The sequence below is a fragment of the Aspergillus ibericus genome (assembly GCF_003184845.1).
Source record: "Aspergillus ibericus CBS 121593 unplaced genomic scaffold BO80scaffold_12, whole genome shotgun sequence".
Classification (NCBI taxonomy): domain Eukaryota; kingdom Fungi; phylum Ascomycota; class Eurotiomycetes; order Eurotiales; family Aspergillaceae; genus Aspergillus; species Aspergillus ibericus.
In genome coordinates this window covers 345,386-371,584 of record NW_020292110.1, presented here as the reverse complement: position 1 = coordinate 371,584, position 26,199 = coordinate 345,386, and the positions used below count along the sequence as shown (strand labels likewise).

General features: G+C 58.5%; 9 protein-coding genes across 9 annotated transcripts; 3 read left to right on the top strand and 6 right to left on the bottom strand.

Annotated features, from left to right (window-relative positions):
* Nucleotides 1-169: 169 nt before the first annotated feature.
* BO80DRAFT_472122 (major facilitator superfamily transporter allantoate) lies at nt 170-1,715 on the top strand (the record flags this gene model as incomplete). The annotated part of the gene is made up of 1 exon (XM_025723127.1): nt 170-1,715. One exon carries the CDS (start codon nt 170-172, stop codon nt 1,703-1,705), a length of 1,536 nt encoding a protein of 511 aa, XP_025576997.1. The 3' UTR covers nt 1,706-1,715.
* A 557-nt stretch (nt 1,716-2,272) lies between these two features.
* On the bottom strand, nt 2,273-4,840 carry BO80DRAFT_500903 (flavin-containing monooxygenase). The gene is made up of 6 exons (XM_025724263.1): nt 4,245-4,840; nt 3,988-4,194; nt 3,686-3,939; nt 3,494-3,630; nt 3,071-3,443; nt 2,273-2,997 (listed from the first exon to the last, which is right to left on the bottom strand). The coding sequence occupies exons 1-6, from the start codon at nt 4,532-4,534 to the stop codon at nt 2,507-2,509; spliced, it is 1,752 nt and encodes a 583-aa protein (XP_025576996.1). The 5' UTR covers nt 4,535-4,840; the 3' UTR covers nt 2,273-2,506.
* A 61-nt stretch (nt 4,841-4,901) lies between these two features.
* On the top strand, nt 4,902-9,225 carry BO80DRAFT_433468 (putative 5-oxoprolinase; the record flags this gene model as incomplete). The annotated part of the gene is made up of 7 exons (XM_025720831.1): nt 4,902-4,941; nt 4,994-6,398; nt 6,470-7,578; nt 7,639-7,745; nt 7,811-8,089; nt 8,135-8,336; nt 8,396-9,225. The coding sequence occupies 7 exons, from the start codon at nt 4,902-4,904 to the stop codon at nt 9,223-9,225; spliced, it is 3,972 nt and encodes a 1,323-aa protein (XP_025576995.1).
* Nucleotides 9,226-9,514: 289 nt separating this feature from the next.
* BO80DRAFT_492356 (amino acid transporter) lies at nt 9,515-11,482 on the bottom strand. Its single transcript, XM_025723763.1, has 4 exons — nt 10,993-11,482; nt 10,008-10,945; nt 9,811-9,920; nt 9,515-9,736 (listed from the first exon to the last, which is right to left on the bottom strand). Exons 1-4 carry the CDS (start codon nt 11,472-11,474, stop codon nt 9,644-9,646), a joined length of 1,623 nt encoding a protein of 540 aa, XP_025576994.1. The 5' UTR covers nt 11,475-11,482; the 3' UTR covers nt 9,515-9,643.
* Nucleotides 11,483-11,778: 296 nt separating this feature from the next.
* BO80DRAFT_403269 (putative mRNA-nucleus export ATPase (Elf1)) lies at nt 11,779-15,630 on the bottom strand. Its single transcript, XM_025717647.1, has 3 exons — nt 13,333-15,630; nt 12,721-13,287; nt 11,779-12,674 (listed from the first exon to the last, which is right to left on the bottom strand). The coding sequence occupies exons 1-3, from the start codon at nt 15,387-15,389 to the stop codon at nt 11,942-11,944; spliced, it is 3,357 nt and encodes a 1,118-aa protein (XP_025576993.1). The 5' UTR covers nt 15,390-15,630; the 3' UTR covers nt 11,779-11,941.
* Nucleotides 15,631-16,407: 777 nt separating this feature from the next.
* mcsA (putative citrate synthase Cit1) lies at nt 16,408-18,098 on the top strand (the record flags this gene model as incomplete). Its single annotated transcript, XM_025717646.1, has 3 exons — nt 16,408-16,464; nt 16,517-17,650; nt 17,705-18,098. 3 exons carry the CDS (start codon nt 16,408-16,410, stop codon nt 17,903-17,905), a joined length of 1,392 nt encoding a protein of 463 aa, XP_025576992.1. The 3' UTR covers nt 17,906-18,098.
* Nucleotides 18,090-19,918, bottom strand: BO80DRAFT_443463 (putative integral membrane protein (Pth11); the record flags this gene model as incomplete). The annotated part of the gene is made up of 7 exons (XM_025721355.1): nt 18,090-18,965; nt 19,024-19,106; nt 19,169-19,177; nt 19,245-19,308; nt 19,353-19,538; nt 19,585-19,652; nt 19,705-19,918. The coding sequence occupies 7 exons, from the start codon at nt 19,916-19,918 to the stop codon at nt 18,090-18,092; spliced, it is 1,500 nt and encodes a 499-aa protein (XP_025576991.1).
* Nucleotides 19,919-21,118: 1,200 nt separating this feature from the next.
* Nucleotides 21,119-23,372, bottom strand: BO80DRAFT_423588 (FAD-dependent oxidoreductase). Its single transcript, XM_025719084.1, has 3 exons — nt 22,881-23,372; nt 21,552-22,818; nt 21,119-21,493 (listed from the first exon to the last, which is right to left on the bottom strand). Exons 1-3 carry the CDS (start codon nt 23,147-23,149, stop codon nt 21,326-21,328), a joined length of 1,704 nt encoding a protein of 567 aa, XP_025576990.1. The 5' UTR covers nt 23,150-23,372; the 3' UTR covers nt 21,119-21,325.
* Nucleotides 23,373-24,163: 791 nt separating this feature from the next.
* BO80DRAFT_433463 (putative very-long-chain acyl-CoA synthetase family protein (CefD1)) lies at nt 24,164-26,019 on the bottom strand (the record flags this gene model as incomplete). Its single annotated transcript, XM_025720830.1, has 2 exons — nt 24,164-24,587; nt 24,641-26,019. 2 exons carry the CDS (start codon nt 26,017-26,019, stop codon nt 24,164-24,166), a joined length of 1,803 nt encoding a protein of 600 aa, XP_025576989.1.
* Nucleotides 26,020-26,199: the final 180 nt, after the last annotated feature.

Below are 26,199 nucleotides of genomic sequence, written 5' to 3'. Positions count from 1 at the left end.
ATCGTGCGGACAAACAATAAGTAGCCCTGAGTAGTCATGCTTTGCACTCAACCCAGGGGCAGCCTTCTATTGTAGCTAGCCAGTCCACCATCCTTGTGTACCCCGCTCTCTGCAGCTTTCTCTCACTCTTTGTATCTGTCCCTTTCTCCTCTCTCGCCTGCAGCCCATCATGGACAAGTCTGCAAGCCGTGACGAGCAGCCTACCAAGGCCGACCTCGCGGCAGGCGAGATAATCGAGAGTCCAGCGGTAGACCCAGCACTGCTACTGACCGGAGGCACCGTGGTGGAATTCACCCCCGAAGAGGAACGACAATTGCTGCGCAAGATCGACCGGCACATGCTGCCGCTGCTGTGCTGGGTGTACCTGATCCAGTTTGCGGACAAGACGACACTCAACTACGCCTCGCTCATGGGTCTGCAGACCGACACGGGCCTGCACGGCAACCAGTACAACTGGGTGTCGAGCATCTTCTATGCGGGCTACCTGGCCTGGGAATTCCCCACCACGTACTTCCTGCGCCGCCTGCCCGTGGGCAAATACACCGCGGCCAACATCCTCTGCTGGGGAGTGGCCCTCGCCGGGCACGCAGCCGCCTCTAACTACGGGGGTCTCCTCGCCTGCCGCTTCCTCCTCGGCGCCTTCGAAGCCACCGTCACCCCAGCCTTTGTGCTGATCACCGGCATGTGGTACCGTCAGAACGAACAGGGCCGCCGCATGGGCTACTGGCTGTCGTGCAACGGCGGTGCCCTCATCCTGATGAGCGTCATCGGCTACGGCCTGTCCGCCATCGACCACGCCGCCCTGGCCCCCTGGCGCATCCTCTTCCTCCTCCTCGGCCTCCTCACCATCCTCACCGGCATCGCCTACCTCTGGTACCTGCCCGACAGCCAAGCCACCGCGCGCTTCCTCACCGACCGCGAACGCCTCGTCGCCCTCGAACGCATCCGCGACAACTTCCAAGGCGTCGGCAGCCCCATCTGGAAATGGGCCCAGTTCCGCGAAGCCTTCCACGACCCCCGCACCTACCTCTACATCCTCTACTCACTGCTCATGAACATCCCCAACGGCGGCATCACCACCTTCGGCTCCCTCCTCATCAAATCCTTTGGCTTCGGCGACCGCCTCGCCCTCCTCCTCAGCGCCCCCTCCGGCCTGTTCGACATCGCCGGTAAACTCCTCTTCACCTGGCTGTCAGACCATTGGCTCGACCGCACCGCCGTCTCCTTTGCCGCCATCATGGTCGCCTGTCTCGGCGGCATCCTAATGGTCGTCCTCCCGGACACCGCCAAACCCGCCCTCCTGATCGGCTACTACCTCGTCAGCGTCGCCGGCGCCTCCTGGGGTCTCCTCATGACCGCCATCTCGAACAACACCCTCGGCTACACCAAAAAGGTCACCGTCAGCGGCCTCCAGATCATCGCCTACGCCGCGGGCAACTGGATCGGACCGCAGACGTTTCCCGCTACGGAAGCCCCGGAGTATCGCCGCGGCAAGCTGCTCGTCGCGATTATGTATGGTCTTGCGGGTGCGGTGCTGCTACTACTAAGGTTTGTGAATGGGCGTGAGAATCGGCGCCGGGATCGTCTGCAGGTTGAGGCGGGCATCGATCTTGCGAATGATGAGGTGGCGAGGCATGCTCTTGAGCGGTCCAAGTTTATGGATTTGACCGATTTTCAGCAGTTGCATTTTCGATACGTTCTATGACTTATATCCGGATTGACATTTTTTCAGTACATTTATATACGCTTGAATGATGAATGTGTATTTGCTAGTATACTGCTTGGAAGGTAAACGACATCCCTGGATCATGTGACCTCATTCCGCCAGGCGTGATTAGCGGCCATCGTGTAAAAACAATACTTGATTCAAGACATATTATTAGCGAGAACGTGAGAGCCCAGCCACAACTCTTATCCTATGCTTGATATCACCAATACCCCAAGTCCCATTCCATTTTTTCTTACAACCCTCCTCCTAGTAGCAACACGGACCAGTACTTTCACCTTCGATGCCAGATGACTCCCATCCCAGGAGGGTGAATATCCAAGCTAATCGAGCAAACTATCTCGCGTATCCATGCCAACCAGACCAAAGCCTACAGCTGGGTGAGAGATGAATTATCATTTGTTCACAGAATATAATCACCCCTCATACTAACAAAAGCACACCATGTCACCGCTTCCCTCCTTCACACGGAAATTCCCCTACTGTAACGCGCAGGGCCGGCCAACTCTTACCCCGTCAGATTCTCTCCTGCATGGATTTTAGGAGCTGAACAACAATAGATCTTTCTTTCGTTTCTCTTACGTTTGGATACATTTCATACACGACATGATGTATCTGCCCGAGACGCGTCAAACGCATTGAGGCCTCTATCTTGAGCGCACTAAACCTGGGAGTCCGAGCGGTTACGCTCAGAGCGCGACACACACCTCGGACTCTACAAAGATAGCACACATCCCAGCAATGATCCTGACCAGTGGTGGACGTCACCCCCGCCTATCCCTATTCCCACTGCTGCTTCATAAACATATGAAACTCCTCATCCCGTAACTCAGGCTGCACATCCTCCTCCCCCTCCCCCTCCAAGTATCCCAAATACCACGACAAATCCCGTCCGTCGAACTCGCGCGCCGCGAAGCCATTGCCTAAGTACCCGAATCGGTTGTTTGTCCCCACATACGTAAGATGATAGTCCTCCCAGCGGGGCCTCTTCATCGTCTCAAAGAAATGGATCCGCGAGCCGGGCCACATCATGATTTCCCCGTCCACGGTCCCCTGTTTGAACCAGGATCGGCAGGGCGAGGACCATGCCGTCCGGGGGAGGAAGGTTCGGCGGTGTTCGGTGAAGTCCGCTACTGCGGATTCTTTGACGTCGAAGGTTAGGATACCTTCGTCGGAGAGTTTGGTGAGGATGGAGAGGAAGTGGCGGGAGAGGGTCTCGGTTATGGGGAGGAAGCTGCCGTGGCCGTAGGGGCCGAAGGGGCCGTTGAAGACTGGTGAATGGGTGTTAGTCTGAAGGGAGGAAGAAGAGGTGGTGGGGTGAGGGGGGGGGGGGCGCGGGGATACTTAGGTAGTTGGGGAAATGTGGGACCGTAATGGAGAGGTATGTGCTGGGGGCATCGGCCCATTCTTTGCTCAGACTACGTCCCTCGCGGCCGATGGTCGGGTAGGCGGGTTTCCAGCTCACGTCGAAGCCCGTCGCGCATACGATCACGTCGACCTCGTGTTCGATCCCGTCGGCGGTTTGGATTCCCCGGGGGGTGATCTTGGTGATGGTTTGGGATACTACGGTTACGTTGTCTTCACATAGCGCTTCGAGATACCCGGCTCCGGGTGTTGGGCGACGGCACCCGACGGCGAAGTTGGTGGGGATGAGTAGGTCTGCCAGCTCCGGCTTTTTGGCTAGTCGGGTGCGCATGTCATGCTCTGCCGCCTTAAGCTACAGTGAGTGCTGTACTTTTTTGAAGAGAGTGAGAAGGGAGAGCATACCGCACGGGCATCGGCTTGCTGTTTCGACCCGTTCAGAATGAATTGAAATCGCGAGTTCAGCTCCGACTCAATCTTCTTCCGATACGCGAGGTATTTCTTGGGATCATTGCGAAACACCTCCCTTTGCTCTTCACTGTCTATCCGCGCCGAAGTCAGCTGCTGATCTAGACTAAAGGAACGTTCACGACTGACATTGGAAATTAGTGCCTCCTTTGCCCGCAAACCGCTGCCCGAAGCTCGCCGTGACCCACGACTGACTGCGGATGAAGCACGTCAAGGACTGGACGATGGGCTGGATGTTGGGCACAATCTGCACGGCCGACGAGCCAGATCCGATCACCGCCACCCGCTTGTCCTTGAGCTCGACTGTGTCGTCCCAGTTGGCGCTATGCAGCATTGGGCCTTTGAAGGTTTCCCGGCCGGGAATCGCTGGCCACTTCCACTTGCTGTGACGATGTTAGGAAACGGACAGGGGTTGAATCAGGAGCACCCACTTGAGAACACCACTTGCGTTGATGAGAATGTGCGCACGATCCTCAAAGACCGTGCCGTCCGTCCGTTCGATTTGGAGATGCCACTGAGCGCTCTCCTCGTCCCAGATGGCCCCGACCACCCGGGAATTCAAACGCATATACTTCATCAGACCATAGTCTTTCACCACCGTCTTGAAGTACTGTAAGATCTCACCAGCGCTAGAGTAGCTATGGGATCTCAGCTTAGCATGAGCCATGAGGGGGTGAAGAACACATACAAGCTGGTCCACTCCGCCGACGGCGCCCAGGAAAACTGGTAGTTGACCGAGGGAATATCGCACCCGCATCCGGGGTACTTGTTCTCGTACCAGGTGCCACCGATCGAAGGGTTCTTGTCGTAGCAGACCAACTCCAGGTCCAGCGAGCTACTGTCCACCTCGTGCGCAAAATTGATCGCGCTGGCACCACATCCGATGACCACGATCCGGATTCTGCGTCCCTGCCGACTGGGGTACTCGGATACTTGGTAGGGGGTGTGTTGGACTGGAGAGGGGCCAATTGATCCCATGGTGGCAGTGGTCTGTCCGGTGGCAACAAGGTTGTCTAGAGATTGGTTTGATGGTCTGGTGAGGGCCGTCCTTGGACCTTTTTTATTTCATCCTGAGACCATGCCCCTCGTCCTACTGATCGGAAGCGAAGCGTGTGCGGCGAGCATTCCAATACAAGACCCGGTGCTATCTGCTCTGTCCTGTCCACCGGTGGACGGCTCCACCAGGAGGGGTGGTGATGGAGCTCCACTATCCGCGCGTATCTCCGATGGGGACGAGATTCAGCGCAGATAGATAGCGATGGATAAGAGCGAGCAGTCATGCAAACAAGTTATTAAACCCTGGCAAGGGAAAAGATCACCAGAGAATCCATCCCCTCTGCCCGCTATGCCTTCCGCTCTTCAACGACGGCTTCGGATCTCGATCGGTGCGATTGCCCTAACCTATCAGAGCACGGAGCATGCTAACGAGTGATCCAGATCGAGGCGGCACCTTCACCGACTGCGTCTGCCAAGTGGCAGGCCAGGAGGACATTGTCGTCAAGATCCTCTCCGTCGACCCCCGCCACTATCCTGATGCGCCGACTGAAGCCGTGCGGCGCGTGCTCGAGCAACACACAGGCCGAGTGATCCCGCGGGGTACCACACTAGACCTCAGCGATGTCGGTGAGTTAGATGCTATTCTGGCCCTCAATTCACAGACACACGCTGACCCAGCAGAATGGATCCGGATGGGCACCACCGTGGCGACCAACGCCCTGCTGGAGCGCAAGGGCGAGCGCACCGCCCTTCTCGTCACGGCCGGGTTCAAGGATGCGCTGCAGATTGGGAACCAGGCGCGCCCGCACATGTTCGACTTGGCCATCCGCCGGCCGCAGCCGCTATATGATGAGGTGATGGAGGTCTCCGAGCGCGTCGTGCCAGAGCGCTGCCGTGACTCGGCCGTCCTGCGCAACAAGACCCTTGCCTACCCGCAGGCAATCGTCTCGTCCGGCGAGTCTGGTGAGACGGTGCTCGTGCTCCGGCCCCTGGACGAGGCGGCCACGCAGGCAGGCCTGCAGCAGCTGCGTGCCCGGGGCTTCCGCTCCATCGCCGTATGTCTGATGCACGCGTGCGCCTTTCCGGCCCACGAGCTGCGCATCGAGGCGATGGCCCGCGCGCTGGGCTTCGAGCACATCTCGCTGTCCCACCGCGTCTCGAGCCGGCCGAAATTCGTGCCCCGTGGCAACTCAGCCGTCATGGATGCCTATCTCACCCCGACCATCCGCCAATACCTCGCCCAGATCCAGGCCAACTTTCCCACTGGCCCCGCTTCCACCCGCCTCGAGTTCATGCAGTCTGACGGCGGGCTCGTGCCTGCTGACCGGCTCTCCGGCCTACACGCCATCTTGTCCGGACCTGCAGGCGGCGTGGTCGGGTATGCGCGCACCCTATACGACCCCGAGGCGGCAGCCCCCGTGCCATTGATCGGGTTCGACATGGGCGGCACCAGCACCGACGTCAGCCGCTACGACGGCCGCTGGGACTATGTCTTCGAGACCACCACGGCCGGCGTCCCCGTCCATGCGCCCCAGCTCAATGTCAATACGATCGCCGCTGGCGGTGGCAGCATTCTCACCTGGACCGGCTCACTGATGGCGGTCGGTCCAGAGAGCGCCTCCTCGCATCCGGGTCCAGCCTGCTACCGCAAGGGAGGGCCCCTGACTGTCACCGATGCGAATCTTGCCCTGGGCCGGCTGCTGCCAGAGCATTTTCCTGCTGTCTTTGGCCCTGAGGAGAACCAGCCCCTAGACCGAGAGATTGTGCTGGCTAAATTTCAGGCCCTGACCGATCTTATCAACCGCGATACGGGCAAGGCCCTGACTTGGGCTGAGGTGGCTGACGGGTGAGTCTTGCAATTATCCCCTCTTCGTTCTCTTGGCAATCATTTTCGGTCTCACTAATAAATCTCATTAGCTTCCTGCAGGTTGCCAACTCGGCCATGTGCGGGCCCATTCGCAGTCTCACCGAGGGCCGCGGACATGATGCCGCAAAACACCATCTGGCCTCCTTTGGCGGCGCCGGTGGGCAACATGCCTGTGAGATCGCCGAGGCTCTAGGCATCCAACGCGTACTGATTCACCGGTATTCTTCCATCCTCTCCGCCTATGGCATCGGCCTGGCTGAGGTGGTGCACACGGAGGAGCGACCCTGTGGCAAGTCCCTCGACGAGACTAGCGCTGGGGGCATCATGGCTGATTTGGCGGCCCTTGCCCGCACCGCTGAGAGTCACTCGTCGATGCACGGGTTTGCCCGCGTCGACACCCAGCCTGCCCTCTTCATGCGGTACGACGGCAGCGAGACGGTTATGATGATCGATGCTGTGGTCGGCGGTGATGCCAAGCAGGCCTTCATCCACGCCCACCACAAACAGTTCGGCTTTACACCCACCGGCCAAACCGTCTTTGTTGACCAGATCCGCGTGCGTGCCGTCGGCACAAACGACTTTGGTCCCAGAGAGCCGCCCATCGTGACGGCCCAGAAAGAGGCGGCCAACGCTGCTGCCTGCCCGCAGCCACCGACAAGCCCAGCGCCTGATGGGATACGTCAGGTCTACTTCCGGCGGCTTGGATGGGTGCAGACCCCCGTCTATCTGCTCGGCTCACTGCCGGTGGGCAGCAAGATCCCCGGCCCGGCTCTGGTGGTCGACCGCACGCAGACAATCGTCGTGACCCCGCAGAGCTCGGCCACGGTTACCAGCCAGGTGCTTATCCTGGATGTCGTTGGGGAGCCGAAAATGGTCAGTGCCACTGAGCTGGACCCCATCCAGTTGTCCGTGTTCCGGCACCGGTTCTACGGCATCGCCGAGCAGATGGGCCGCGTGCTGCAAAAGGTCAGCGTCAGCGCCAATATCAAAGAGCGTCTGGACTTTAGCTGCGCCATCTTTGCCCCGGACGGTGCTCTGGTCGCCAACGCGCCCCATGTGCCCGCTATGATCGGCAGTATGGGCTTTGCTGTGACCTCGCAGATCCAGCACTGGAAGGGCAAGCTGCGGGATGGGGACTGCCTGCTCTCCAACTCGCCGGGTATCCCCGCCCTCTCATTTGTTTAATCTACCTTTCCTGTTGTACTAACATATCCTTTAGCATTTGGAGGAGTTCATTTGCCTGACCTAACGGTCATCACCCCGGTATTTGATGCCCAAGGCAAGGAAATCATCTTCTGGACGGCCTCGCGCGGACACCACGCTGATGTGAGTCTCTATCCCACTGTATCTTATTTCCCCTGTCATCCTATTAACTATCATGCATATTGCAGGTCGGTGGAATCCTGCCCGGGTCCATGCCCCCGTCATCTAAGCGGCTATGGGAAGAAGGCGCCGTGTTCGACTCGTTCCTGTTAGTGCGTGACGGCAAGTTCGCTGGCGACGAGCTGAAGCGGCTGCTTTGCGACGAACCTGCAAAGTTTCCCGGCTGCAGCGGGTCCCGGTGCTTCCAGGACAATGTCACGGATATCAAGGCTCAGGTGGCCTCCAACAATTGTGGGATCCGGCTCGTTCGACAACTCATTGAGGAGTACACGATGGATGTCGTCCAGGTACCGACCCCGATATTGCATCCTGACCCCGCTAACCATTGGTAGATGTACATGAAGGCCATTCAGGATTCTGCCGAGCTGGCGACCCGCAATTTGTTCAAGAAAGTCGCAAAGGAATTCGGCAGCGGCAGACCCATGGCTGTCGACTACATGGATGATGGAACCCCAATTCAGCTGGAAGTCATCATCAACCCGGAAGATGGCTCCGCTGTGTTTGACTTTACCGGCACGGGGCCGGAGGTTTACGGTCAGAACAAGGAGCCCATTCCTTTAAGGATAGAATGACGCTGACTGGCCCAAACACAGGCAACTGGAATGCGCCGATCGCCATCTGCCACTCTGCAGTGATCTTTGCGCTACGCTGCATGGTGAGCTCGGATATCCCACTGAATCAAGGATGCATGAAGCCCATCACGCTAGTCATCCCGGACCAGTCCCTCCTCCGACCCAGCGTCGAAGTGGCCGTATGCGCCGGCAACGTCCTTACCTCCCAGCGCATCGTCGACGTCATCTTCAAAGCATTCCGCGTCTGCGCCGCCTGCCAAGGCTGCATGAATAACTTCACCTTTGGCATCGAAGGTGAGGGTGGCTTCGGATACTACGAGACCATCGCCGGCGGCAGCGGTGCCGGTCCCGGCTGGAACGGCACCCACGGCGTCCACACCAACATGACCAACACACGCATCACCGACGCGGAATCGCTCGAGCGCCGCTACCCAGTCATCCTGCGTCGCTTTGCCTTCCGTCCCCACAGCGGGGGCCAGGGCATCTGGCACGGCGGCGACGGTATCATCCGCCATGTCGAGTTCCGTCTCCCCATGTCCGCCTCGATCCTGTCGGAGCGTCGCAGTCTGGCGCCCTACGGCCTGGAGGGGGGGAGCGATGGCCAGCGCGGCCGGAACACCTGGGGTCAGTACACGTCCGGCGGCGTATGCTCGCTGGGCGGCAAAGGTTCTGCATTGGTTGAGCCGGGCGACTGGATCGTCATTGAGACTCCTGGGGGTGGGGGGTATGGAGTCCCTACAGCTATGCATGCTGTGGAGGACCTCTCGCAGACTCGATCTTCGGCTTTTGCCCATGTAGCTGTCGCCAATGGAAGTGTGGCCGAGACCCGTGCTCTGGCGGAGCAAGTCTGAATGACACGTGCTTCTTCTATCATGGCAACGTGTTTTTTCTCTAGATAGATAATTATGTAAATGCCACCCATGATCAGTGCTGTATGCATCCTTTTATCAACATAATACCATAGTGCCGAATGAATAATACATTCCCAGTCTGTGGTCTATCTAATGTACCCTATTCGTAATATCTGACCCTATCCTACAAAAACGAGAAGACTACTAATACAATAGTAGTTCAATACGATAAGTACTCCGTCCGTGGACCTCTATATTCTTCTCAGAACAACTAGCAATAAGTATATCAGTCGTCATTAGATCAACCGTCCTATAGTAAAATATATCTTCCAACAACCTCCATGCATTCATTCCTTGATTCATTATATTTATTGCCGGGCGAGAAGTAGTACGTAGTACTAGTCGAACCATACACCCATCATACCCCATACACTCTCCAATCACGGGTATAGTTCCAATAGATAAACTGAGCCAACCAAACCAACTCAACCGAGCTAGAGTCTAGTCCTCCCTAGACAGTAGTCACAACACATCCACATCACTCACCCCCATCCCGGGGACAATCCCCACCCCCACCCCCTCCACCTCCGCATGTCGCGCCGTCTGGCCCCGAAATGTCTTCCGTCCTCGTAGAACCCAATCGAGAGCAATAATCACCGCCACGACGCCGTATACTGCCGATACGTAGTTCATGTCTGTGCCATTAGCCATCCACCACCCAGGAAGAGGGAAACCGGGAACGGGAAGAAGAAGAAGAAGAAGAAGAAGAAGGAATAACATACTACTCGTCGTAACCGGATACACGACCGGAAAGGAATAAATCACGAGACAGAACAGCGTCCACGCCAGAAGAACAAGATTACATACGAGGCCGAAAGTCCCCAACCAGAACGGGCCGTGCGGGATATTGTCTCGGCCGCGATGGAGGAGGCAGATCACGGGGACTACGTAGGAGGTATAGAGCAGGACGATACAGGCCGTGACCATGCTGTTGAAGGCGGTGGAGGAGCCGAGGTAAAGAAGACCCAGGAGGCCGACGATGAAGCAACTCGCGCTGTGGGCGTTGAGGGGCACGTCTAGCGTGGGATGGATCTGCGCGAGGAAGGACGAGCCCGGGAGACCGCGATCGCGGGCAAAGGACCAGCAGAGGCGGGATTGCCAGGTATGGCAGGCGATTTGGCAACCGATGCCGGTGACGAGGATGAGGGATTCGAGGACGATGGCGGCAGGTTTGTGGTGAAGGGCTTGGTAGAAGAGGGCGAGGATGGGGACGCCGGTGGGGGAGGTGAGGATGGCGGTTAGGTCGGTAAGGCTGAAGAACATGGAGATGCAGTAGGTCCAGGAGGTGAGGAAGCCGATGGCGACGGTGGCAAGGATGGCGATGGGGATGCTGCGTTCGGGACGGTGGACTTCTTCGGCGAGGTGGGTGGCGGAGTCGAGGCAGGCGAAGATCCAGTTGGGGTTGATGAGGCCGACGAGGAAGGCGATGCCGTCGGAGGGCCAGCCGGTCGAGTTGACGAAGTGGGCGAAGACGAAGGAAGGGGAGGCGTGGGTGGGCGCGGCGGCGGGGACGGTGATGAGGATGACGGCGAAGGAGAGGAGGGAGATGTAGAGGGTGGTGGTGGCGACGGTGGGGAGGAGTTTGCCGACGCAGTTGAAGAGGAAGGCGAAGAAGTTGATGAGTTGATAGGCCACGACGGTGTGCCAGGGTTGGGGGGTGCTGAGGTAGTTAGATGGGGGGTTCTGATCTGGGTAGGGGAGACATACAAGTCCGGATGGGAGAGCTGCCACATGCCGACGCCGGCAGAGGCCAGACTTAATGCAACGCTGGCGCAGGTGAAGATGGCTCCGGACCAGGCCAGCCAGCCGGTCAGATAGGATGCGAAGGAGGCATATTGGCGCGGGGCAAGCTCGCTGGCCCAGAAGTATTGGCCGCCGGCATTGGGCATGGCGGAGGCCAATTCGGAGAGGGTGACACCCACGCAGGTGGAAATGAGGGCAATCCATGGAATGCCATAGATGGTCAAGACGGTGCCTCCGGAATTGATGCCGGTGATCAAAGAGGCGGAGATGCCGAACCACGAGTTGGCCAAGGAAAAGGCGACGCCCAGCAGTGACAGCACCGAAAAGTTCCGCTGCATGTCCTGCGTATAGCCCATTTCCGCCAGCTTCCTGGCATCGTCGTCGAGGCCGGCATACTCCTCACTGACCGGGCTGGCCGCAGACACGTTGCCCTTGGTGTGTTCCATGGTGTACGGTGAAAAAAGGACAATCGGGGACTTCTCTCGAGTGCGGGGGAGCCCCGGATATAGTCGCGTGGAGGACAGGTGGGATGCGAGGGTTACAGCAGCCCGCCGATCTCGATGACGATCTCGACTGCCTGCCAGTGGCGGGCGCATGCAAAAGGTCAGCTTCAGGCACTCGGCAGGCCCCAAGACTTGCCCCGCTCGGGCTGAGAGTCAGACCTAAGGCTTGGCTGGATATTCATCGAGATTGGGCGGAACAATGGAGTGAACCGTGGACGCGTGATGAACACAGACACGTGGAGAGCATCAGGCATAAGCAATGTGCATTCAGCAAGCAAAAGTCTACATCTATATACTCGTCAAGCCTCATTAAGCAAAGCAACCAGCCAACCGTCTATCAAAAAAAGAAAAAAAAAAAAAGAAAACAAATCTAATCACACCGCTGCGATGCAAGAATCACAAACAATCATTTACTCGGCCTCGTCGTCGGTATCCAGAGGCTTGGGCGTGCCCTTGGGCGACTGCAGCCATTCCAAATGACGCAGGCGACGACGCGCCTCCCGCTCCTTCAGCTGAGCGCGCGTCAACTTCTTCTTCTTGCGCGCCTTGAACTTCAGCTCGGCCGGCTCCTCCGCCCCCGAGTTGACCGCCGAGGCAGCCGCGCTCGTCACGGCCGAGTTGACGGCCGTGCTGCCCGGCTGGGGCGAGCTGGCGGCGCTGTCCTCGAACCGGTCGAGCGCGACGGCGGTGTTGGTCCGCGACACAATGCGACCGTCCGCCACGTGCAGCTGCTCCGGGCAGAGCGCGCCCACGAATTCTTCGTTGTGGGAGATCATCACCACACCACCCTTGAAGTCACGGATGGCCACGGCCAATCCACCCAGCGAGTCACGATCCAAGAAGTTAGTCGGCTCGTCCAGGACGAGCAAGTGGGGGTTGTTCCACATGGCACCCGCCAGCACGACCTTGACCTTCTGGCCACCGGACAGACCGGAAATCTCGTTGTGGTTGGCGATCTCAGGGTCCAGACCAACATCCTCAAAGTGCTTCGAGATGACCTTGGGGTCCAGGACACGGAAGCCGAGACCCTCACGGGACGCCTCGTGATCGTCGAACTCCTGGATCAGCTTGAAGAAACCGAGGTTGAGCAGCGTCTCACGAGAGATCATGGTGTTGTGCTTAGGCAGCAGGCCAACCCATTTCCTGGACGAGTTAGAGGCAGTAGAGCGGCAGGGAGCAGAATACTTACACTTCGTACTGGAAGGACTTCTTCCACTTCTGGCGACCAATGAGCGCCTCGATGCGGCGGGCACCGCGGCCATCGCCCAGGTCCACGGGCTTCTCCAGCTGAGCCTTGTCCTCCTCGGTGAGGATACGGGTCTGCTTCATGTGCACCTCCCGGTCGTCACCGTTGGCGTAACGCCACTGCAGGTACTGGCTGGGAGTCTTCTCCAAGTGCATCTCGACGTGCTCCAGGGCGTGCTGCTTGATGTATCCGATACGCAGGTTGGGGTGCTTCTCCACCTTACCGGTCTGGGGGATGGTCTCACCCGTCAGCATCTTGATGAAGGTCGATTTACCGGCACCGTTGCCTCCGATGATGGCCACACGGGACGACAGCGTCAGCGACAGGGAGGCATCCGTGAGAGACGGCTTGCTGGCGCCGGGGTAGGTGTAGGAGCAGTTGGTCATGCGGAGAATTGAGCGGGTGTTGGACTTGATACCCGCGAGAATACCGGGAGCAGGGAACTTGAACTGCACAATACTGGCCGACAGGGTGTAGTAACTCTTGGCCTCGGGCTTGACCTTGACGAAACTGCGACCGTTAGCCGAATCCAGACAGGAAGACGGGAAAACTTACTCAGCCAGATTACCCTTGTAGCAGACCAGCTTCTTCTGTTCGTAGTGGTAGATGTCCGTGCAGACCTCGTCCAGGAAGCCGGAGTCGTGAGAGACGATCAAACTGGTAATGTCGGTGTGCTTCTTCAGGTACTCCTGAAGCCACTTGACGTTGGCCACATCCAAGTGGTTAGTCGGTTCGTCCAGCAGCAGCACATCCGCCTTCTGGAGCATGGCACGGGCCAGGGCCAGCTTCATCTTCCATCCACCGGACAGCGATCCCACGCGCTGGTTCTGGCGGCCATCGGGACCGTCGGTGAAACCGAACTCGAGCAACACGCTGCGGATGTGATCCTCGCCTTCGGCGGCAATCAAGGGGTCCTTCTGGACGTACTCGAAGATGCTCAGATCGGCATCCTCGCCCTGGTTGTGCTCGACAAAGCAGGTCCGGACCTCGCTCTGGGGCGGGAATCCCTCGAGCTTCTCGTTGGCGATACTGCGCATGAGCGTCGACTTACCGGCACCGTTGCGACCGCACAGACCATAACGGTGTCCCTTCAGCAGGCGGAGGTTGGTGTGCGACAGCAGCAGCATACCACCGTAGGCCAGAGAGAAGTTGGCGTTGACAATCTCCACCTCGTTGGGGTCGTCCGGAATGGGCTTGCCGAACTTGCGGTGGTCCTCTTCGACGAAGTGTTCCTGGACGGCCGCGGCGACTTCGTCGTGCTTGCCATCCTGCAGCAGACCACGCAGGTAAGGGGCGATACAGGCGGGAATCCGGTCGTGCATGCGGCAGTTGACATCCTCCCGAACCATCTCGGAAATGTAGTGTTTGCCCAGGGCAAACAGAGTGGCATCCTCCGGACGAGCGAGACCACCATGTTCCTGGATCTTGGCATCGAGAACCACCATGACCTCCTCGGGGGTGACCTTGACAATGACACCGGCGGCCACATCCTTGTCCGCCATGGCCTTTTCAATGACATCCAAGGCACGGGTCGCAAGCTCACGGACTTCCGGCAGAGAGGCACGGTCCTTGACGCGCTGCACACCGGGCTTGAGCTTGGGCAGGAAAGTACGGGCTTCGGCGGGGTCGTGGACGAGCTTGGTCAGGTTCTCGACGACCACAACGGTCTGGCGCAGCGTCTCCTGGGGCGTGGTGGGGGCGTTCAGCGACCGTTCGAGCAGGGGGGTCAGCAGCGCAAGGACGGGAGAGGTGACGATGGCGACAAAGGTAGTCTGGGACAGGGCATGGATGGCCTTCTGCAGGGTCTGCTCGGAGGGCTGCTCCATGGTCTTGATGAGCAGGGGAATGCGGGGGGCCACGTCGTCGTTGGATAAGAGAGTGGTGATGGCGTTCATAGCCTTGATGGCCTTCTTGGCCACCTCGTTCTTCAGATCGTGCATGCCGGACTCGACCAGCGGGATCAGATCCTTCAGGGTCTTGCCCATGGCCTCGCGCAGGACGTCCTTTTCGCGCTCCTCCTCCAGGGAGCCGGTGCCCATCTGAGCCTTGTTGGCCATCTTCTCGATCAGCGAGTAGGCGCCGACGAAACCCTGCCACTTGGCGGTGTTCTGGCTGAGATAGGCGGTGATGGCGGGGAGAAGGGCATTGACCAGGGCCTCGGCCTTGAGGCAGGCGAACAGGGCATCGATGGCATACTGGGCGGCATCGCGCACGACGGCGCCCTTGTCAGCCAGGAGGTCGAGGGCCAGGTTCAGAACGCCGCCGTCCTGGAGGAGGAAGACGACTTCACTGAGCGGGTGTTCGCGGGGGAACCGCTCGAAGAGGGCGCCCAGGATGAGCATGGCACTTTCCCGACGAGCGCCATTCTTCTTATCGGTGGCGGCCTTTTTGATCTCAGGGAGTAGGTTGTATCTTTGGAAGCCGGCGCAGCCGACACTCTGGATGAGCAGGTTGGTCAGAGCGTAGGCGGCATCCAGCGACTGCTGGGAGGTCTCGGCGTTGAAGACGGTGTTGACAATGGAGGCGATCTCCTCGGAGGTGGGGGGGATGCCGGAGGGGGTCTTGGAGACGACGGTGGCCATGGCTGGGGTAGGGGATTCAGGGTGAGGCATGATATCGTGTGGGTGGTGGTCCAACTGGTCCAAGGCTCGCACCGGCCGGGCGGCGTGGGCCTGATGAATGGAAGAAACGACAAACAATGACAAGGAAAGCAAAAACTTTTAACAGGCAATCCTCGAGGGATGCGGAACAGCACAACACAGGGGTATACAACAACAAGAAGAAAAGAAGAGGGGAGATGTGGGAGAGAGAAGGAGAGAGGGGAGGAGAGCGCACAGGAAAAACGAGATGGAGGCGGGGCCGATAACAAAAGCTGAGGATTTTTAGGCGGCGGGCGATTGGATCGGGCGAGAAATCTCTGCCTGAGGCGGAGGATGATAGCCTATCAAGTCCGCACGGCTGGTACTGTGGCGGTGCAAGCCCAATGCTCGAAGCCTGATATTTCGGGCTTCAATTGATCCCTGGTGGATGCCTGAGGCCACAGTTACTGCCTGAGTCACCTGAGAGAAACGTTGAACGGCTTACCGGATTGGGGTTACCCCGCACGGGGCCCACCGGCGCCAAAATGGGGGAGTCCACTGCATCCACTTCACATGGGCTTCTCACAATGCACTGAATGTACGAGTGCAACTCTGTCCATGGACCGACGCGGCACTGCTCGGGCCATCCATCTCATCGGCTGTATGGCTCTGCTTCATCCCCGAGGTAGCCTCCGCATGCCGCTGTCCCAGATCACCCCGAGGACGGACGGGCGGGATCTGCAGGCGAAGAATCTAATGACACCATGATGAATACTAAAGATGCAGCTCCAGGCTCTACTGCAAACTAGAGGCGACTAACTGGCCACCGGCTCGGGGCCCATCGGCGGTGAGAATGTGCATGGCTGATGTTGACCTCCGCATGCAGCCGTGCCTTGCCTCGGCCTGTCCAACACCGCGGCCAACCGGCGGCCACTTCTCCCCCCGATGATCCCTGGCCTCGTTCCTCATTCCCCCCCCCCCCGGCTGTACTCCGTACATAACTCTGTTGCCCGCTCTTTTATCGTACATACACATTCAATTTATTTTCAGCATGGCCCTCACGATGTCTATACGCCCAACAACTCGCCATGCCTCGCGGCTGGCCAAGGTACGCCTCCATCCCTGTCTCTTCACCCCTGGAGTAACACTGACTCTCTCAGACCCTCCGCACCAGCCGGTCTTACAGCACCGAACCCGACCTCAAAACCACACTGAAATCCGTCATCCCCGCCAAACGTGATCTCTTCCAACAAGTCAAGGCCCGCGGCGACACCGTCGTCGGCGAGGTCAAGATCGCCAACATCATCGGTGGTATGCGCGGTCTCAAATCGATGTTGTGGGAGGGCTCCGTCCTCGACCCGGAGGAGGGGATTCGCTTCCACGGCAAGACCATCAAGGACTGCCAGCGCGAACTCCCCAAGGGTACCACCGGCACTGAAATGCTCCCGGAGGCCATGTTCTGGCTGCTCCTGACCGGCCAGGTTCCTACCACCAGCCAAGTGCGGGCCTTTTCGCGCGAACTCGCCGAAAAGTCGCATCTTCCGGAACACATTCTCGGCCTGATCAAGTCATTCCCCCGCAATATGCACCCCATGACGCAGCTGTCAATTGCCGTTGCGGCGCTCAACACCGAATCGTCATTCGCCAAGGCGTACGAGCGCGGCCTGAACAAGGCCGAATACTGGGAACCGACTTTTGACGACAGTATCTCGCTGCTGGCGAAGATTCCCCGTGTCGCCGCATTGGTGTTTAGACCGGATGAGATTGACCAGGTCGGACGACAGGCCCTCGACGCCACGCAAGACTGGTCGCACAACTTCGCCGAGCTGCTGGGCAAGGGCGGGTCTGAGCACGCCGACTTTCACGACCTGCTGCGTCTGTACCTCGCGCTGCACGGCGACCACGAGGGTGGCAACGTGTCGGCGCATGCCACCCACCTCGTGGGCAGCGCGCTCAGCGACCCGTTCCTCAGCTACAGCGCCGGACTGCTCGGTCTCGCTGGACCACTGCACGGCCTGGCGGCGCAGGAAGTCTTGCGGTGGATCCTCGCGATGCAGGAGAAGATTGGCACACAGGTCACGGACGACTCCGTGCGCACATACCTCTGGGATACCCTGAAATCGGGCCGTGTGGTCCCAGGATACGGCCACGGTGTGCTCCGCAAGCCTGACCCACGCTTCGAAGCCCTAATGGACTTTGCCGCGACGCGAGAAGACGTGCTGGCGAACCCTGTCTTCCAGCTCGTGAAGAAGAACTCGGAAATTGCCCCAGGTGTACTGACCGAACACGGCAAGGTAACCCCTCCCCCCTGTCCCCTATATATATATAATGGAGACTGATGGCAATAGACGAAAAACCCCCACCCTAATGTGGACGCAGCATCCGGCGTGCTCTTCTACCACTACGGCTTCCAGCAGCCGCTCTACTATACCGTGACATTCGGCGTCAGTCGGGCCTTGGGGCCATTGGTCCAGTTGATCTGGGACCGGGCATTGGGACTGCCGATTGAGCGACCGAAGAGTATCAACCTGTTGGGATTGCAGAAGTGATACCTACCTATCTATACCTGATCTGATGAACACTTGGAGATCTGAACACTCATCTGAACATATTGGATTGATGATATCTAGCAAGCATTAGAGTCATTCCTCATTAGTTGTTATCCTACCATTACCTCACATTCTTCTCCCATATTATATCCATGGAATAGAAGAGACAGAAGAGAGAGCAAGATCACTCCCTCTCAACCCTCACCTCCGTCACCTTCTGAATCTGCAATCCCCTCCCACTCCCACACCCACTCACACTCCTCGTAATCCCCCTCCCCCCTCCCATAAGACTCCCAAACGGAAACCCCGTCCCCGCCTCCAACATGCCCCCATCCTCCCCTGCCCCTGCTGCAAAGAACCCAACCTCACTCCCGGTCCTCGACTCCGCCGTCCTCGCCCTCGGCAAACTACTAATGACTGTCGTCTGCGCACTGCCCCCATCCCAGACCCCGCCTCCCCCGATGCCTCCGACCCCAAACCCAGGACCAGGACTCCGACTTCGACTCCTACTCACACTCCGAGAAATACTACCACTCCGCCGAACACTCAAACCGGGACTCCCACTCCTCGAAACAGCACCCTCCCCCTCCCCCCCCAAACCCTCACTCCCAAACAACAACCCACTCTCCAACCCCACCGCAACCCCAAACCCCCTCGCCACCTCATCCAACGACGCGTCCGCCAAATCCCGACTCTGCTTTCTCTTCTTCCGCTCTTTTTCCCCGTTCCCTGTCCCCGTCCCCGTCCCTGCCTTCCGTAACTGATATGAATGCGGGGACGTCGATGACCCCGGTGATCCATTCTCGCCATGAAAGGTATAATTATTCCGATGTCCATAATGTTGATTATACGATGAAGAGAGGGATGATGCGAACGCGTGGAAGAACGGTCCGTAGGTCGGGATGCAGGTGATAATCACGCCGAGGGAGATTTCCACGTCGGACCAGAGAACGATGGGTTGGCTGTCTGTGTAGGTTTTGAGGTTTTTGATGGTGAAGATTCGGATGATTTGGATTATGGTTATGAAGAAGCCGAGGGCGAAGACGCCGACTAGGACGATCTGTATTGGTCTTGGGTTAGTGGGTTAAGGTATTAGGGGGGGTTTTATGGGGGGGTACCTTTTGGCGGAGACGGAGTTGTAAGGTCCAGAGGACTGGGAGGGGGAGGGCAATGATGATGATGTCGAAGCCGAGGCTGGTTCCTGTGTCTATGTATCAGAGTCGAGTCTGGGGTTGGGGGGGAGGGGGTGGTGTGGTGGGTTACCTGCGAGAGCTGGATCTGTTAGTTTTATTTCAATTAGAGATTAGGGTTAAAGGGGGGAAGAAGGTGGGGGGAATACCGTAATAAGAAGCAACAGTATCTATACACGACCCTTCAATCGTCATATCCCATTGTCGAGATACCTATCCCATTAGCCCATGTCATTTTGAACCCTGAGATTGCATACCGGATCACATGCAAAACACAACAGAAACGTAAAGATCAACTGATTGCACACCACGGCCACAATAGCCACGATGATAATTGCCCGGTACACAGACACGAACCCCCCAATGCGGAGGTACGATGAGAGCAGCGAGACTTTGAACCCCAGCAGTGCCAGCGTGTAGATCGGCCCGCCGGCATATTGGATCTACATGATTAGCATCGACCAGATACGCCGAGTTATGTATATATACCTTGCTGAACATGACCACGTTCTCATCCGGAAAGTACGCGGAATCCAGTCCTAATCCCCATCTTGTCTCTAAACCCATTCGTCATGATCAGCCTGATTCAAGATGGAAAAGGATACGCACGCGCAACTGCAACCCCCCCATAGGCCATGGCTAACACGGCACTCCATAGCGACGCGAAATCATCCACCCAGGCGGACCGTTTCATGTCAATCCGGATGTACAATCGCATCGCCACGGCCAGACAGGCCGTGATGGAAAAGGTCAAACAGACGGCAATGACGCGGGGAACATGACTGTGCGGATCAGGGACGGTCAGATTATGGACCCAGCCCATGGCGGCATGCTGAGACCAGTCTGACGGAGATTCAAGTTGGCTGCACAGTGGTATAAGTATAGACAACGTCCCTACCCCTGCAGCGACAGACGAGAAAAAACAAAGCCATGCAGCAGATAAACGGAGGGAGAGTGCTTACCGCTCACAAATACCCTCGCTGTACGGAGTAGGCTGATGTGTCGAACCAGACTCGATCCAAGGCCACAACTTGTCGGGCCCGAGAACCAGGCCTGGTTCGCGGATCGGGAGAGGCTAAAGAGAGTTTGGTAGTGTCTCATTGCTTCTGCTGGTGGTGTCAATGTCAGGAGGCATGGTTGTGATGAACGAGCATGTGCCTGCAGCTGCCTGCAGCCACGCCACATCCGATAGGCTCGTGGGCAATTGGTCTATGCCATTGTGTGTCTCTAGTGCCGTCGGTCTCTGCAGTAGTCCGTCGAGCGTGCCCGATTGTGGTCCAAGCAGTGTCCTAGTGTGGTCAAGCAGTGCCCTAGTGCTAGTCATGGTGCATGACGAGGATCGTGGTCGTAGTCACCCTCAGCAATTCTGCACCGCCAGACAAGTCTGCAATCTCCAAGGTGACAGCGTTAGATCCCCATCTCCGAATAAACCCATCCTCCCACCCAACACCCCGGGCCATCAAACCTAGAGCCCATCAAACATCATCCCCCCTTTTAACTTCTCGATCCACCCCTCTAGCTTCCGGGTAACCCACGGTTTCCCCCGCCTGATGATTCATATCCCGATCGCAGCATGTCAGGCTCACGAATCACATCCCCTGCAGAAACACTCACCAGAGTCGGTGTGGCCGGCGGGGACCCGCCAGGATCGGGCCCTGGTCTAGTGGCAGCGCCGATCGCTCTCATCCACGGGTGCTCCGGAGATCGCGGTCAGGTTATTTTTGTGTTTCGGGGTTGTGGTCGGGGAATCAAATTGCCCCGTGCGAGTGGGTGGGTGGGTGGTGTTCATGTGCGTGAGGATTTGTCAGGATGATCTGTCCGGATCTTGGTGTCTATGCGCAGTTGGGAGTGGGTTATTGGTAGGGTTGTTTGCTTTTGGTACTCTCGGCAGTCCCCAGTTGCCGGGTTGGCACGAGGGATCGGACATCCTGGTAATAGTGTGTCGCCAAGGGATGATGGCTGGATGATGGCTGGATGATGGCTGGATGATGGCTGGATGATGGCTGGATGATGACAAGGATGGACTGAGGTCGGTGCAATCTCACGGTTGCTGGACGGACGAGGTACTGTGTAGTGTGTAGGAGACGAGGAGACGGCGGACCCGCAATTCAACTGTGGTTCGACGTGTGGACAGGCCACCGCTACCACCAGTCAACCTTCAATGTCCGTAGCCAAAATTACATTTCTTTAAACAACAACAGATCTATCGACGAATTATACAAGAAACCCATCACACCCGACACAATCGCCCGTCCGCATACACCCGCCACTCATCCGATCCCACCGCCGTCTGTGCATAAAACATATCATTTGGATCGTATTTCGCCTTGATCTGGCGTAATCGCGGATAATTCACTCCGTAAAAGGCCCGCTGGAAGTTGGGTTGTCGGAAGTCGCCCTGCATGCATCAGTCCCGCCGACATACTCCATGCATCAATCCCTATCGATGCACTCACCTCGTTCATGTAGGCCCCCGAGTTCGGGGCCAACTTCTCCAGCAATGGCAGATACTCGTAGGTCATCTTGTATTGCTCCACCAGCATGGCCTGTCGCTCATCCCATTCCCATGGCGTCGTGAGCGTCGTGTCGATTAGTGCGTCGCGCCATGCCGGTAGCACCGAGTTATACACATCTCCTACCAGCGCCTTCGACACGTTCAACCCTACCCCGATGAACGTCGCCCCGTCCTCGGTGATCTGCCGATACGCGTCGGTCAGCGCTGTGTTATTTTCCTGTACGACCGACCGCGGGATCAGCCATCCGCCGTACTGCGCCTCGCCCACTGCTATGTTCGGCATCATGGCGTTGAACTCGCTCAGGTAGGTGGGGAACTGTTCCGCATAAAAGGTATGGGCAATGCCCATCTTCTCCAGGCCGTCTCGGAAGGGCTGCACCAGCGCTTCCAACTCCTGCACCGGGATCCCAGGTCCGGTGAGCGGAGCGATGGCGAAGCTGGTATTCGTGAAGAACCAGATACTCATGGCTCCGGCGTCGACAATCGAGGGCAGAATGGAGTGGTACAGGCTAACAGCCTGGTAGAAAGTATCCTGGGAGATATTGGTGCTGGTAAAGGTCAGATTCAGCCCCGAGGTGGGCGTGCTCGTGTGTAACTTGGAGGTCATGGACCAGACAACACCGTAGGTGCCGCCGCCGCCGCCGCTCAGCGCCCAGTATAGATCTTTATATCTATTGTCGCGTGTTGCCGTGATAAAGTTACCCTCGCCATCAATGACCTCCCATTTCAGGACCTGATCCGCCGCCAGCCCATACCGCGATGCCAGAGCTGAATGTCCGCCGCCCTGGCTGTACCCCCCGGCGATCCCCACGGTCGGACACTCACCCCCAACCACCTGGTAGCCGTGCGCATCGGCCACCTCGTAGGCTTCGAAGCCCTGCACGCCCGCGCCGAGCTTCATGGCTTTGCCCGTGTAGTGGGCGTCATGGTAGTCCTGGATCTCAATATCTTTGAGATGGTGCGTCCAGATGCCCAGGGCCCCGGCGCCAGTGGACTTGCCGTTGTAATCGTGGCCGGTGTTGCGGATGACCACGCGGAGGTTGTGCTTGGTGGCAAAGGCGAGGGCCTGGGAAATATGGGCAGGTTGGCCAACATTCACAGCGTAGGCAATGTAGTTGCCCAACAGGCAGGGCTTGGCAATAGGGTGAAAAGGGTCGCAGGAGCCGTTGGCGAACCAGGGGGCCATGACGGACGACGACGACTCATAACTTGACTCGGTTAGCTCGTCTCCTTGCTGTTTTCCGCGAGGCTGCGAGTCAGGAAGTCTCACTGGATCTCTGGCTGCGTCCACCGCTCCCGCAAGTAGTCACACTCGTCCGCCCGGTAGAAGGGCGCGTGGCAGGGCTTGCCCAAGGGAACGGTCGCGATCAACCGGCCATCAATGGACTCGTTGAAGCGGGCCCAGTCGGTCAGCGAGGGCCAACATGGCTCCCCGGGAAAGCAACGGCAGGTGGTGCTGGGCGTGTAGATCGAGACGGCCGCATTCCCCAGGGTCGACAAGACCAGGAGACTGGTCCAGAGGAGGCCGCGTGAGAACATGGCGAATCGAATGCGGATGGAGTGACTCCGGAGAGTGAGGACCGGAATGCCAGCCGATTATAAGAGACGTGGTGCCCCTGTGCCAGCCATCGCGGGAGCGTGACAGGGGCAACCGAATGGCCCACGCGACGAAGCGCTAACTCCAGGGAAAATGCCCGAGCAGCAGCATCGAACAGCCTTCGACGTCGAGCATGTTCCCTTCAAGGCCATAGTCGGACTGTCTGCGGGTGGATCCCGAGGGGTTAGCGGGAGAAGCCAGAGCCTAACGAAGAGGGGAGGGCGATGAGGATTAGCGGGTGAAGCAACGAGGCGCTGTGCCACTCCGTCGCTAGTCCTGCTTAGGGCGGGACCATCTCACCTTCTGTTGCATTTCTCCCCTGCACCGTGCAGCATCCCATGCGTGGTTTTCTTCCCTCGTGGCCCCCTGTTCCTTTCGCTAGCGCATCCGACCGTCCCGTCCAGGTCGTACCCGCATCTTCATAAATGACACTGCAGCCAGGTTGCGGTCAGCAAGCTTTTCCGTGGATTCCCCGGCGAGCGGGGATTCGCGAGTGCCTGTCCACTTCACACCCAAGAGATACGATCCGCTGGTCGTTTCCCGTCAATGCTGGTGGACCACGGGAATCGGACGTTGCCTCCGAGCAAAATCACTGAGTCATGACTGACAGAGGACCCCCGGTCGGTTGCTACGCTGCAACTTTCGGTCACTGGCTGGATGCGACCGCAAGCAAGGGTGCCAGTATATTGCTGATCGCTGAATTGCTGGCCAAGTCAGAGATCAGGCGTCCCAGAGTTAATGGTCTGATAACAGGTCGTCGGGTTTTAACGCGTCCTGATGAACAATGGTCGACTAGGGCACGCATTGGACAGGTCACTTCCCCAGGGTAGTCGCTCCAGTTGGCGATCGCGATCGGGTGCGATCGCGCCCGGATAATGGCCGGCCTGATATGCCATTGGGGAACAAAGCTCACAACGAGCATCGTCGATGAACGCTTCATACAAATATGTAGGTATTTACAACTTGGCTCCACCCCCCGTCAGTCGCTTCCAGTCACTCCCGCCAAACTCAACGTATCCCTCCGCCCCCGGAGGCAGCCAGTACAGCCGGTCGCTCCGGCCCTCCGCCACCTTGGTCCCCAGCTTCGCCGGGTCTATTCCCTCGTCGCGCAACGGCACCTTGTTCTGTTTGTGGTTGTGGATGTGCGCCGGGTTCTCCAGCAGACGCAGGAACACGGGCACCGCGTATCGCGGCAGCTGGGCCCGCGCGAAACTCGCCAGCCCTTGCCAGTCAAAGCTCCCGGGACTGCGTGCCTCAGGGGTCAGCTGGAGCGCCGCGCAGCCGGCACGCCCTTCGTGGTTGGGGACCAGCACCCCGTAGACGTTGGCTTCCTGAATGCCGGGATACTGCCCCAGCACCTGGGCCACTTCGGCCGTGGATCTATCCCTTGCATGTTAGCCTCATAATTATCACCTAGCCCCGGGGGAACCTACACGTTCTCACTCTTCCAGCGAAAGGTATCGCCCAAGCGATCGAGGAAATACCATCGTCCATCCGAGTCCCGCCGCAACGCATCACCCGACCGGTACCATAGATCCCCCTTCTGCAGCACGTCCTGCAGGAACTTCTTCTGTGTCGCCTGATCGTTCTTCCAGTATCCCTGGAAGGCCTTTTCGTCCGGCACGCGCACCAACATCTCCCCGCCCTCGTCGTATGAGGCCCGCTTGGCCAGCCCCGTCTTGGGATCGCGAACTGCATCCCCGGTGGTGGAATCAATCACTACCGGCACGTACGTGTTTCGCAAGGCCCATCGTAGCAGCAACCCATGGTGTCCCACACACCCCGCGGTGAATGGCCCCCGGTTGAGATTGAACAGCACGAATAGGCCCTCGGTGCTGTTGAAAAACTCGCCGACTTCCGCCACCCCGAACCGCTCCCGGAATCGCTCCCACACGTCCGGCCGCAACCCATTCCCATACATCATGCGCACTCGATGCTGGCGGTCCAACGGGGACGGCGGGGCCGCCAGCAGGTACCGGACCACTTCACCAACATAGACAAACACGGTGGCTCCCGAGTCACGGATATCGCGCCAGAAGCCGCGGACGCTGAATCGAGGCGCGATGGCGATGCTCGTCCCGCCCAGAACATTGCTGATCAGCGTGATGGCCGACGTGCCATGGTAGAGTGGCATGGCGCTGTACCAGCGGTCGCCATTGGGGCCGGCGGTGTTGGTCGCGTTGCTGTCCCGGGCTTTTAGCACAGTGTACAGCCGGGATATCGTAAAGGCACAGCCTTTGGGCATCCCGGTGGTACCGGACGTGTAGAGGAGGATGGCCGGAGAGGACCCGGGCACGTTGTGGGCGAGACGGCCATCTTCGGGGATGGAGGCGGGCAAGGCCAGCAGCTGGTTGGTGAGAGCGCCATCCACGGTGACCAGTTCCATACCCAACTCTTTCTCAAAAATGGGTCTCCGCTCTTCCATGCGGGCAACGCACTCAGGGTCCGAGTCAACTAGGACCAGCTTGGCTCCGCTGATACCCAGACAGTGCACCAAGGCATCCCCTGCCAGAGCATAGTTGATGGCGGCCGGGGCACATCCGATGCTCCAGAGACCCAGCCAAGCAAACACGAACTCGACCCCGTTCTGCAGATAAAAGGCGACCAGGTCGCCTTTCTGCACGCCTCGGGAGCGGAAGAAATGGCCGTACCGCGCCGCAGCCGTCAGGGTCTCCCGATAGGTGCAGGAGCGTTCTCGCGTCCAAAGACAGACCATATCGGGGTATTTGGCGGCGGTGGCCGTGAAGATGAGCCACGGGCTCAGCTGGCCCTGAGCGGCAGCCTTTTCCGTATCGCGGAGGGCCCTCCGCATGCTGCGGATACTAGCGACATCGCGAGTGAGGTGAAACTTGGCTTCGAGATAGGCGGCGAGGGCAACGGCACTGGCGGTGGCTGCGAAGGTCAGTTGCGCTGGTTCGCATCGAAACTGGAGGGGATTTACCTATCGCCATGGTCGGCAAATTCGAGGCCACAAGCGTACGGATGAGGGAGG

Coding starts and splice junctions, on each gene's coding strand:
- BO80DRAFT_500903 (XM_025724263.1), bottom strand. CDS start 4,534: ATGGGATCAATTGGCCCCTCTCCAGTCCAACACACCCCCTACCAAGTA. Junction 3,631..3,685: donor AGGAGGCACTAATTTCCAAT/GTCAGTCGTGAA, acceptor CGGCGCGGATAG/ACAGTGAAGAGCAAAGGGAG. Junction 3,444..3,493: donor AGCAAGCCGATGCCCGTGCG/GTATGCTCTCCC, acceptor CACTCACTGTAG/CTTAAGGCGGCAGAGCATGA.
- BO80DRAFT_492356 (XM_025723763.1), bottom strand. CDS start 11,474: ATGGAACACACCAAGGGCAACGTGTCTGCGGCCAGCCCGGTCAGTGAG. Junction 10,946..10,992: donor CAGCTCTCCCATCCGGACTT/GTATGTCTCCCC, acceptor TAACTACCTCAG/CACCCCCCAACCCTGGCACA. Junction 9,737..9,810: donor AGACGGCGCGACATGCGGAG/GTGGAGGGGGTG, acceptor ACTACTGTCTAG/GGAGGACTAGACTCTAGCTC.
- BO80DRAFT_403269 (XM_025717647.1), bottom strand. CDS start 15,389: ATGCCTCACCCTGAATCCCCTACCCCAGCCATGGCCACCGTCGTCTCC. Junction 13,288..13,332: donor TACAAGGGTAATCTGGCTGA/GTAAGTTTTCCC, acceptor TAACGGTCGCAG/TTTCGTCAAGGTCAAGCCCG. Junction 12,675..12,720: donor AAGTCCTTCCAGTACGAAGT/GTAAGTATTCTG, acceptor TAACTCGTCCAG/GAAATGGGTTGGCCTGCTGC.
- BO80DRAFT_423588 (XM_025719084.1), bottom strand. CDS start 23,149: ATGTTCTCACGCGGCCTCCTCTGGACCAGTCTCCTGGTCTTGTCGACC. Junction 22,819..22,880: donor TGGACGCAGCCAGAGATCCA/GTGAGACTTCCT, acceptor AACCGAGTCAAG/TTATGAGTCGTCGTCGTCCG. Junction 21,494..21,551: donor CGGGGGCCTACATGAACGAG/GTGAGTGCATCG, acceptor TGATGCATGCAG/GGCGACTTCCGACAACCCAA.